This window comes from Solea senegalensis, linkage group LG21 (assembly GCF_019176455.1).
Source record: "Solea senegalensis isolate Sse05_10M linkage group LG21, IFAPA_SoseM_1, whole genome shotgun sequence".
Lineage (NCBI taxonomy): Eukaryota > Metazoa > Chordata > Actinopteri > Pleuronectiformes > Soleidae > Solea > Solea senegalensis.
In genome coordinates, this window is record NC_058040.1 from 5,432,430 (window position 1) to 5,444,397 (window position 11,968).

At 43.4% G+C, this 11,968-nt stretch overlaps 1 protein-coding gene across 16 annotated transcripts in view; it reads left to right on the forward strand.

The window, feature by feature from the left end:
• Positions 1-7,042, forward strand: part of LOC122758742 (formin-binding protein 1) — a 55,267-nt gene extending 48,225 nt beyond the window's left edge. For 9 of the 16 annotated variants that reach the window (XM_044013053.1, XM_044013048.1, XM_044013047.1 and 6 more), the window contains 5 exons: positions 379-488; positions 589-721; positions 1,083-1,204; positions 1,298-1,473; positions 2,354-3,261. In XM_044013053.1, the coding sequence (XP_043868988.1) occupies positions 379-488; positions 589-721; positions 1,083-1,204; positions 1,298-1,473; positions 2,354-2,532 (720 nt within the window). In that variant the 3' untranslated portion in view covers positions 2,533-3,261. Of the gene's footprint in view, positions 1-378; positions 489-588; positions 722-1,082; positions 1,205-1,297; positions 1,474-2,353; positions 3,262-4,472 lie in introns of those variants that run through there. The other 7 variants (XM_044013049.1, XM_044013055.1, XM_044013058.1 and 4 more) reach the window with 3 other exon arrangements.
• Positions 7,043-11,968: the final 4,926 nt, after the last annotated feature.

Here is an 11,968-nt window from a genome sequence, read left to right on the forward strand (position 1 = left end):
TCCTGATGTGATTTGCACACCGCAGTCGCTACAGTGAGGCGGCTGAAAAGGTGCAAGGCCTCAAAGTCAATAGACAAGACAATTATCCCCAATTCTCAGTGAGAGTGTGTGTGTTAGAGAGAGTGACTGCAGTATCTCCTTCAGGTCGAATTATGTGCTTAAGAACAAAACAAGGGCTCCGTTTGTGGAGCTGTTATCCACTTATCCCCCGAGTCTTGGTTCACAGGGTTCACAGCAGACAGAGATGCTGCACCTTCCCTGATCAAAACAGCAACACAACAAATCGACGATATGAAATTCTTCATCTCACCGTTTCTTTCCACTTCTTTCTCCAATTTTGATCCCCCTCCCTCCCTGTTTTTTTTATTTTCCTCTCAGGGCTCTGGACCAGAAGATTTCAGCCACCTGCCGCCAGAGCAGAGGAGGAAGAAGCTCCAGGGCAAGATCGACGACTTAAACAAAGACATTCAGAAAGACATGGACCAGAGGTATCAATATAAAGTTATATACCTTATACACCATCTGCAATATTTGTGTTTGCCTCTTTAATACGCAACAAACACTGACTGTGGTCATTTGTTGTCATAGGGACGCTCTAACGAAGATGAAAGACGTGTATGTGAAGAACCCTCAGATGGGAGACCCCGCCAGCGTTGACCCCCGGTTATTAGAGATAGGCCAGAACATCGAGAAGCTCCAGTTAGAAGTGCAGAAATTTGAGGTTCGTTCGGTGCCAGTCGCCAAGCGCTCGTCTCTGTGTGAATGTTAGTGTTGGCAAAGTTGTCTTATTTAGATTACAGGAGACGGTAAATAATGAGGAGTTTCTAAGTGCTGGTGGAGTTCCAGGGAAGACAGCTGCTTGTCCATATTAGGAGAAGATGTGATGCAGCTGCACTCGCTGACTCACTGCATTTTTCCACCTTTTTAGACAAGGAGAGTTGTGCATCATCTCTGTAAATAAATGGGAAACCAGAGGTGTTTGAACTCTTCCTGAACTATAAAAGCCGTCAGATGAACCGGATTCTTTAACACATGTCGTAAAGATTTCGACACATGACACGTAACTGTCGCGTGTGTTTCAGGGTTGGTTAGCAGAAGTGGAGGAGAGAATGCCGTCCAAGAGTGACACGCAGCGGCGGAGCGGGATCTTCGAGACCCAGAACAACACGACAGTGAGCAACAACTGTGCGCAGGACAGAGAGAGGTATGGTATACTCTGTTAATAAACACGCTCAAGTTTAGATTTGCAAAGGAAAACTATGTTTTCACAGTCTATTTACTGTGTCTGTGTGTGTTGGCCCTTGAGCAGCCCGGACGGCAGCTACACAGAGGAGCAGAATTCAGAGACTCAGGTCATCAAAGTCAACACCCATCCTGTCCCCACGTCCTCCACGCCCGAGTTTGACGACGAGTTTGACGACGAGGAGACGTTGCCCACCATCGGCACCTGCAAGGCTTTGTATCCCTTTGAAGGTAACTCCACACACACACACACACACACACACAAACCTAACTCATCTGCTTAACTGAAGCTTCAGTTCAAGTGTTGCTGGTTGGATGGATTTCAAACACCTGCCCTCTAGTGGCCAGCTTTATAATAACAATAATGGGCCATAAGAATAAGCACAATGACTTTACTGAATCTGGAACAAAAGAACCTTTTGTAATTCTATAGGGAGACTGAGGACTTTAATACAAGGACACTGTCAAGCACACTTTTTCCAAATTCAAAACCCCTTAAGTTTCTCACTTAAACAGCCTGTGACCTGAATAAAAACGTAGTTTCTCACCCAGGTACAGATTATTATTAATGATCCAATTGAAATAAAAGGCAGAACTATCTCTAATTACCGTTACTTCTATGATTTAAAAAAAAAGAAAGTAGTTAAGGCATCAGATATGGCCTATTTCAAGGGTCATTTAGAAGTTAATGAAGAAAGTGTTGTTTATTTTTAGACCCATTTGGAGGCACCGGACCAACAGTAGTGACGTCACTCAGAAGAATCTAAATTCCCGCCTTGAAACCTCGAGATTTGCACTTTGGCTGGTGCCATGTTGAGGTTTAGCTGAATTTGCATCACCTGCAGACAGCTGGACAACACCAGCTGTCAGTGGCATCAGTGTCCACTCATGTGCTGTGTTTTATCTTATATCTTTCTGTAAATAGGAACAAACTATACAAAGTTGACCTGGAACTCCTCAGGGAAAAAAAAAACTTTACCAACTTGATTTGCAAATGAGGAATCTTCCACCTACAGCTACTCTCTGTCACACATTTTATTTTTATCATCATGAAATCACTTCCTTCGTCTCTAAGCTCCCTCTCTCGCTCTCCATTTGTCCATTTTCATAGGTCATAACGAGGGCACAATCTCGGTGGCCGAGGGCGAGCTGTTGTACGTCATAGAGGAAGACAAAGGGGACGGCTGGACACGAGTGCGCCGGAACGGGGAGGAGGAAGGCTACGTCCCCACGTCCTATGTCGAGGTGTTTTTGGAAACAAATGCCAAAGGTGCTATGACATACATTTAACTCGACGGGTCTCTTTTCTTTTAACGTCTCTGTGAATCGGCAAGTTTTCCGTTCACTCGCTTAATGAATGGCGATGAAAGATTGTTAGTGGCAGATACACATACACACACATTTGTTCTCTGTCTCCAGAGGGAAGGACCAATCAGATTAGTCCGTTATGCCTCATTACACGTGGGACAGTTGTGGAGGACGCTGGGCGCGTGTGTCACTGTACAATAAATGTAAATAATCCCTGAACAAAAGTATTAACAAGGAGCCGGTTCCGTAGTGTAGTTCCTCACCTCTCTTATTCACTGCAGTGCCACCAAGTGGCAGAAAGAAATACAACACCCTCTGTCAAAGCTCAGAATCACTCTGTAACAGTGATCACACGTGCGTTTCAGAACACTGCTCTTGATTTTTGTATCTTTTTGTTACTCTGTAAAATGTCAGATTATCAGATTACCATGTTCCACTCAGATTAATATGCTTTTAGTCGCATCCACGACGCACTGTAAACTCAGCCGAGTGAATGTACGTCTGCAGTGACGCTCACCATCACGCGACAGGTCACAAAGCATGCTCGACGTTCTGCTGTCCGTTTTGAAAACAGATATTTTTGTAGGCCAATAAGGGAAAAAAAGAACGATCACGAAACATCTGGCAAAGCAAATACTCCTCATTCTGGTCGTGATTTTATAAAAAAAAAAAAAAAAAATTATGAATTAATTAGTAACTAATTGTCCCCTTGAAGATGTTTTTATTCCTTTTTGAATCCACATTTTCATAATGAGAGTGTCGGGCTGTTCTGGTCCTTTCTTCCAGGCCAGTGGTAAAGAAATGGAGGACTGAGAATTGAACTGTATAAGAAGGTATACGGTGAGACTGGACTGAGTCGTGGAGATTTAAAGATGTTTGGGTTTAATTGCACGAGTCTCTGACTCAGTGGTAACAGCATGACTGTGAATAAGACAGACCGTGACGTGTTTACACCAGAGATCATCTCGGTCTGGCTCAGTCGGCTTTGATCACTTGTCATCGGCGCAGCATGAGGTCGGCGTTTTACTTCAGTGCTGTTTGTTGCAGCCTGTGTGCTTTTTTATTTTTGGAGAGCGTTTGCTGCATGTTGCAGTATCTGTGGATGGTTTTCTTCATGATGTTGTGAGTTCAGCATGTTGTGACCAGTCAAGTGCAGGCTAACATGCATTCAAGACAAGGTCCAGTGTGTAACTTTTGGGAGGATTTATTGGTAAGAAAGGGGTGTCAAACTCTTTTTAGTCCAGGGGCCACATATTGGATCTCAAGTGGGCCGGCCCAGTAAAATAATAATATGTTAATCCCTTTGTTTTACATTACATATTATGAACAACCTGAACTTTCTCGAGAAAAATAAGTTGTCATTTCAACAATATTATGCTTTTGGGCTTTTAGAAATAAAGAAATCCAGAATTCCTTGCTGACGTTTTTGACCAGCGCTGACCTTTACAATTTGACCCCTTTCTTAATGTATTATTGGACAAGCAAATCATCATTCATGGTTAAAAATAAAAGAAAGAAAATCAACCAAACTATTTACACTCTGTATGTTCCACCCTTGGTCAGTAGGGGGTGCTGCAGCACCCATGTATAAACACTTTAAAATTGTTTTATACATGTTTTTTAGGCAACAACCTTGCTCTAACAGATAAAGCAGCCAGATTGTGAGTTTTCACGAGGGAAAAGGAGAGATGATTACAATCTTTATTACAATCTGCAGTCACACCATTAGATGTCACCAATTCTTACACACTGGACCTTTAAATAGGAATAAATGAACTTGAAGTCTCGACTTCCTTGTTCCTCCTGTCTGAATCACAGTCTTGCTACATCTTTCACGTGATTTCCCCTTAAAAGCTATCTAATGTTTCTTTTTGTCGTTTTGTTTTTTGTTTGTTTGTATTTTTGTTTTTGTTAAATTACAGATTCCTAAAAGTGTGAGGCTGCTGGCTGAGGAATGGCAGGGCAAGCAGCACCGGAGAGAAACCACCACGTTCCTCACACGCTCAGAGAGTCAGAGAGAGAGAGAGAGAGAGAGAGAAAGTGAACGATGTCTAAAAGGGCCGCTAGTAGCGCATCTCAATTTTTTAAAAACCCGTTACAATACAACAAGAAAAAACAAAAAACAACGACGTATCAGCTGTGTTGTTCTTCTTTAACCTTTTCCCCATTCTTAACACCCATGCAGCAGCCCTCAGTGCGGGTGTTCCCTTCTTTGTGTTGAGTAAAGCTTCGCTTCCTACTGTAACTAACTGCGCTTGCACCACGTGCAGTCGTGTTGGCTTCCTCGCCACTTCTCCTTTTCCCTTTACCCCTGCTACACACACACACACACACACACTGAAGAGGGTGTGGTCAGAGAGAGAGGACGGAGACCAGCAAAGAAGAAGAAATCATGGCCTCCGTCATCCACAGTTTGTGTGTCATGAAATCCTCACTCGCTCATTGACTTTTCTGATTCCGTGTTCATCTATGAAGTGGTGAAAACCTCACGTTCTACTGAAGGCGGCTCCATATTTGTAGGTTTTTAGAAAGCGAAGGTGTGACAGTCATACCACTGCAACGAGCTTTAAAAAGCACCCGGAGACGTAGCTCGCCGGCGTAAAACAGGGGACGTTGATTCCCTCGTGTGCGTTTGTTGAGAAATTTCTAAACGAGAAAAGTGAAAGTAAGAAACGTGAACATATTTGGTGTGAACACAGCTTTTCATTCACACTTCACGGTTTTCTTAAACGCTGGGCTGGATCGTGTGTGGACGTGACCGGGCGTCAAACTAAATAACCACTGTCACTTAAAAACACATGAGCGTGGATGTTTGTTTGTTGTTTGTTTTTATATCCTTATTTTAAAACGTTTCCGTGTGTTTGTGTGTGTGTGTGTCGTCAAGAAACACTCACTAATCACTCTCACATCCTCCTGTCACTGGTGCCTGTTCTTCTCTCTGACCACATCACTTCTATGACCCCGCCTCCATCCTCAAGCAAGGCTATCCCTTGGCTGCTTTGAGGTCCCCTCCCTCCCCTTCTCTCTCACCCACCCCTCTTGTCCCCCACCCTTTTTTTTTTTTGCAACAGCTCAGGGGCGGGGCCTCTCTGCTCTGCTGTGCGGTGTGCTGCATGCTTGCCCTGTCTTCCTCCTCGCTCCCTCTGCTGGCAGCCCGGATGAGGTGGTGGGGGGCTTGTTTTCGAGCAGCTTACTCTCCTCCTCCCCCCCCTTGCTCTCTGCCTCCAGCCTCTCTCTTCAGTTAACCCTCATTGCCTGGATTTACTGTTCAAATTAACCTGAATGCTACTGTTTAGGTTCAGTGCCTGTGTTCTTTTTTTTTAATATCTCTTTTCTGTTGTTGGTTCAGAAAAGCATGTTTTTCCCTTGTTTTCAGCAGCGAGTGAGAAACGGAGCGTTTGTTTCGCTGTACACTCACAGTTACAGTGTGTGTGTGTGTGTGTGAGAAAGGTGTTGTACGTTTTGATCAGAGTGTTTGACGCACGTTGTTGTTTAGTTTACAGTGAATCAGCGAGCAGCAGCAGCAGCAGCCCTCCCAAAAAACAAAGTTATCCCGTTCCAACCTGATGTTTTTATTTACACTGAAACATACTGTGATTCATCATTTTCCTGTGAATTTGGGACAGAATCACCAGGTTTGTGTTCAATCATTGGGAGAAAAAAAAAGGAATAAGATGTGATGATCTCAAAAGGTTTTTGGTTTTAGTCATCATGCTCCTCCCCTCCCTCCTGCTTAATGGCACATAATGTGATTTGTTTTTATATTTGATTTTTAATTGAATTTCTGCTTCTATGTTAAGCTGGAAATTAGCTTCTCTTTTTTTTAATCTCAGCCTGAGCGGGACTAAAATCTCTTCAGTGCAAACAGTATAACAGGGGTTGTGTTTTGGATGAAGCCATTGCTGAACAGATCGTCTGAAGCAGAGTGTCAAACACTTGTGGACGAGTGATGGACGTCACGACTGATTGGACTCTTGATAATGGAAGAATTGATCAAATCCCTGCTGAATCAACAGTGTTTTGTTTTTTCTCTGCCCATCTCAAAATGTCGACATTTTCTGACAAAGCCATTTGTTTTTGTTCGTGTTAACGTTTTCTGAGTGATACATGACAGCGTGTAGACCTCCACTCGTTTCTGCCTGTGCTCTGCAATGAAACCAACACACAACGTGAATAACCCGCCTGTACAGTGGAAAAATGGCACAGTGGAATTAGAGAGAGAGAGAGAATATATATGAATATATAAAGTTTAAAAAGGAAAAACATCTATTTTAACTATTCAGAGTCTTACCCTGACTTTATCTGCTTTGCAAAAGTAAGACTTCTTTCCTTTGTGAGGTTTTACCAAATGGTGTGTTTTTTGCACTTTTTTCTTTTCGTTTCTTTTTTTTTGTTGGTTTTTGGTCCATTTGGTAGCCCATGCTTGTTGTTTTGGAGCACTGAATACTTTGTATTGTGTTTACTGTGCCAATTAAATATGCCTGGAAAGTAATTAACAAAGGGCTTGTGATTTCTTTGATGGCAACTTTAATTATCCACACTTAATTGCTGATTTATGAAAACACAGAAGGAGAAGCTTTAGGACTTATAATTAGTTAATTTAATCAAACTCAGATTATGCGCCACACAAAAAAAAGGGCCATGATGTCATTGCTCCGCCTTTACTCTTAATAACTCGATTGATACTCACATAGAAATGTAAACGCCTGAATCTACACACTCCAAACAGGCAAGAGAGCTTAAATAACAGAAGAAAATAAACATGGATCAACTGAGTAGAAACAATTGTAACAGGGAGTCATGAAATGGATGTTGGTGATTTTATCCTTAAAAGCATCATCCATCAGATGACACTGGCTTTTTTTTGTCTGTTTCCCTGTTTTACCACTAGAGGGCAGTCGTGTTCCACCAAAAGCTGCTCACAAGGCGTATCCAATAATATCCCTCTCTCATTTCCCCTCCCTCCTCCTTTTTCTCTTGTATTTTTAATGAAATCATTTTCAGTGACAGCGCTCCACATTTTTTGAACGTGACAAAGCGTCCACAGGTGGTGTGTTGAGTCATGCCGACGCCTCAGACGCTTTCACTTAACCCAGCGAGCACTTGGACTTGAACTCATTTCATTGCGCCTTTAAAGTCGATTTCCTCACACGGCTGTCGTGTGACCAGCAGACCCCGCAGCACTGACGTGTATCGTGTATGTGGCCCGAGGACACGTCGTCTGTGATCTCGTCTCCACAGACACACACGCTCAGTCTACCGTGGCTTGAAATGGCTAAAGCAACAGCTGCTTTAGTGAGTTTTACCTTTTCAGACATCAAGCAGAAGTCCTAAAGTGGCAGGAAAATCATTTAAAAATAGCAAGAGTGCAGATTGTTCTCGGCTTTTGAAGACAAGCACGGATCAGGTGACCCAAACTCTTGACGTGGAAACTAAATTTAAGCGGGCGAAAGTAAAAATAGAAAAGGTTTCGCAGCGTCACATAACACAACTGACTCTCGTTAGTCCTTTTAGCCCCCCCCCCCCGAGTGGTTTGGTAACTTCTGCTCCTTGTGTTCAAGTTGACCCCCAAAAGCAACACCAAACCTCCAAAAAAAAATAAATAAATAAAGAAGGGAGGCCGCTGCTGCCAACAAACCAGCCACAGACAAAGTTTCCATGTGTCCTTAGGCCCAAATAAATCAGAAAAACATCCACAGATGCATGTGTGACCCAGACAGTCACTGCCGGAGCATCGTCATCATCATCACATCTTTGTTCAAGGTGTTTTCTTTTCTTTCTTCTTCCTTTTTTTTTGTAAAAATAGACGTGAAGTGAAATGTTCAAGACGTATTAATTATTCTCATGTTTGATGAGTGTTACTTGAGGCAAAGGAACAATAATCTGCCAACAGGATTCTGGGATTCTGGCAGCACGTGACAGCAAACTACATACAGTACAGTCCTCTGTGAGATTATTCATCCACACTGGAGCCTGATCGTCTCCTGGTCACCTTTGACTGATAGTAGTTAAGATAGAGAAATGCATCAATTTGAAGCGAGAAGGCTTCGGGCAATGTTAACATCTGTCGTGCTGAGGAGTTTCAAATCGGAGATGATTCTTTCAGCTGTGGCACAGAACAAATGTGTGAGGATCTTGATGGTTTTGAGCAGGATTAGCAATAATCTGGTCTAGTACAATTGATGTACTAGACCAGTGTTTCTCAAACCTCTTATACCACTCATCCACTTGGTCAAGTGAAGAACAAACTTAAAATCATTATGATGCTTGCCAATTCACATTCTATTATAGAGCTGGATTAAATTTGTTTTTTGTCAATTTTATATACTTTTTTCAATCCCACACACATTTTTATCTCTGGAAGTTAGTAAAAAAATGTAGATTTTCTTTGGGCAAAGTGACCTTTAAGCTCTCAAAGGCAGATTTATTCCCAATAACATAATTCACTCTTCTCACAATTGAGTAAATTAGATTAAGATGGAGCGAGAGATACGGTTACATACAGTAGAACATTCCATATTTCTGATTTTCCTCCAAGTACCACCAGAGGAAGCTCGCATACCGACCACAGTTTGAGAACCACGGTGCTAGACAACATATATGTTGTAATCCCACCCCCACAAAAAGGAGTCTATTTTAAGTAAAACACTCTGAACCACTTAATTTTCTGTGTCTGCATGGTGAGAGGAGTTGTAGACGGAGGAGAGATTTGAATGTCAACTCTAGTGTTCAGAGTCTGAAATACAACACCAGAAAACCCAGCGTCAGGAAGATTTCCACATACCGATACAGCAGCTAAAAAGAAAGGATACAGTATGACTTCATAAACCGTGACTGGATGCAAAAACATTCCTGCGTCTAAGACGATGTATCCTCTACTTACTTCAGTAAATGTCAGGGTTAAGTCTTTTGCACACACACACACACACACACACACACACATATGCACTGCATGTCTCACAAAAGGTTTGGATTCTTGCGTACGAGACTGAAAATCTGACGTGTGTCTGTCCCGGCTGCCAACGGGACTTCTCTGTTACTAAGTTACACGTTTGAAGATTTCCTTCCAGAAATCCACAAAAATCCAACACTTTGACACAACTGTCACTTTGAGGCAACTTCATTTAAAGTCGGGCCGTGTGATGTGAAAGATTTAAGAGACGCTCCGGTCTCTCTGTCTGTCTTCATTTCATTTTCACAGCTTAAAACATAATAGAAAAAGAAAATGTGAGCAAAAGGGTCAAACTTGGTCAAATTGTCTTCCTAAAGTCCTAAAATCTGCCATTTTATTGAGTGAGTGAGTGAGTGAGCTGGTGTGTTTGGAGTATATAATGGGTTTTCTGGCCGCCTGGTCACTGCGGTGTGTTATACCTGTGGGTTCCAGTCTGCTCCATTACTGCTATGTTCCTGTCTGGCGTCTGATGATGGGAAAAGCAAACCTCTGGAGCCCGGCCCAGTCTGTCCCGTCATTAAGGACCGGTTGGTTGCTGTCTGTCTGTGAAACACATATATACAGCATCACCTCATGCCCTGTGTGTTTTATTACCTACATTATGCAACTTCCTTTGTTGTTGTAGACTAAAAATTAAAAGTACTGCTTTATTTTACACCGTTAAGCCCATTTTGATGTGTATAATAACATTATATATACACTTTTCCTGAATGAAGCGGTTTTCTGATCTCGATTAATACGGCTGCCCCGTCAGCAGTGTTAGCCAGAGGACCCTGAGGGCCTCGTGGACCGCTCTCCCGGTGTTTCTAATCAAGTCCCGGCGTGGACACAGTGCAGGTGCGCGGAATGACAAACATTATTCACGGCCTCCGTAATGGCGATGTCAAAATCAAGCCTGGAATGAGTAAACAGCTCTCAGTGCTGAGCAGCGGTCAGCTGCGCTGTCGTCTGACTCAGCTTCAGTGAATTTCGTCCAAAAAAAAGTAGAAGAGGACAGAAAGACACCGTCATTTGTCCACCCCCAGACAGGCCTGTTAAGTTTCATGTCTCAGTCACAGACATGCCATTAATAGGTCATACTTTAATTGTAGAGACAAACGCAGTGGCAGTCACAGTAGCATTCCCCCCCCCAGAAAAGAAACCACAGACATTTTCATTTTGCCAGCGTAACAAAAAAAAGGTCAGACAGAAGCTGGTTCCTCCATTTTGAGTCGAGCTGTTGTCAGCAACTGTGGCTTCACATCACTTCTCACTCATTCTCTGCTCATTACGTAAACACGGCACACTCGAGTTGCCATCTGGTGATCACTCCCCTGTGATCTTCAAATATCCATTTCACAGAGAAGACGACAAATCTGAGGTCAGACAGCGAGGCAGGAGGTGGGTTGTTTTTTTTTTTGTGTGTGTGTGACCGCGCTCGAGTCCATTCAGGGCACGTAACCAATTTCAGCAGCCGCGTAACGTTCTCCGAGCTGAAACAGCGGGAGTTTAGAGCGCCGTTGATGTGTGCTATAAGTTTACACTGGGCCTGGGGGCGTGTCAGCAGACACTTTTCACTTTCCCCACAGCAAGCCACGACTGCTGCAGGCCACACTCTGCTCTTTAATTAACTGCTGCTAATTACAGACAAAGACGCACCACTGTGGGTCAAAGACCATAAAACACCTCGCGGTCCACCAGGAAATCCATCTTGCCCCACGTGCCCACTCGCTTTTCTTTGTCGTTCCTCAGGCTAAGCGAGGACGGAGCGCCATTTGTTCGTTGGAGAACAGTGGTGGAAAATATGCTGCCAGTTAGCGAGGGGGGGAAAAGTTGAGCTGGCAGAAGCTCCTGACCAGAGCGGGTAAGCTGAGCAGTGCTGCATTAAAGCTCATAAGAAAGTTTAAATCTACCTCTAAATGGACCGAATTAGCAGGAGCGTGTTCTTTGGAAGCAGAAGACATCGCGCTGATGAAGAGGAGGAGGAGGAGGAGGAGGAGGACGGGGACTGTGTCAACATGTCGTCATCGCTCGGTTTTCAGAAAAGCATTAACCTGACGGGCTCCACATTTCCATTCTTAGCTCACAGCTGCGAGGATGAAAAGTCCTCTCTTTGTGCGGTTTTGGAAACGTGTGCTTGAGAGTTTCCTGTGAGAGAGAAGGAACATGGAGCTCACTGTCACTTTTAAAGAAACCCCCACTACTTTTAAAGAAAAAAGAAAAAACACTGGGCGACAATGGAATTCCTCCTCTGACCTTTCCACCTTGGGTTGTAATTTGTTTTCGACGGTGGCTCGGAGCCACACAGACAGATTGCAGTGGTTCATATGAAGCTTTCGGTGTCATCATGCTCGTTCAGATCCCACAGTAAATCATGAACACACACATACACACACGATGGAAAATGACATTTGGAAACAGACCTTTTCCCAGCGAATACCGCAGCATACGAGTGTAAGGAATGCCTTCGCCGCAGCACAAAGGAAC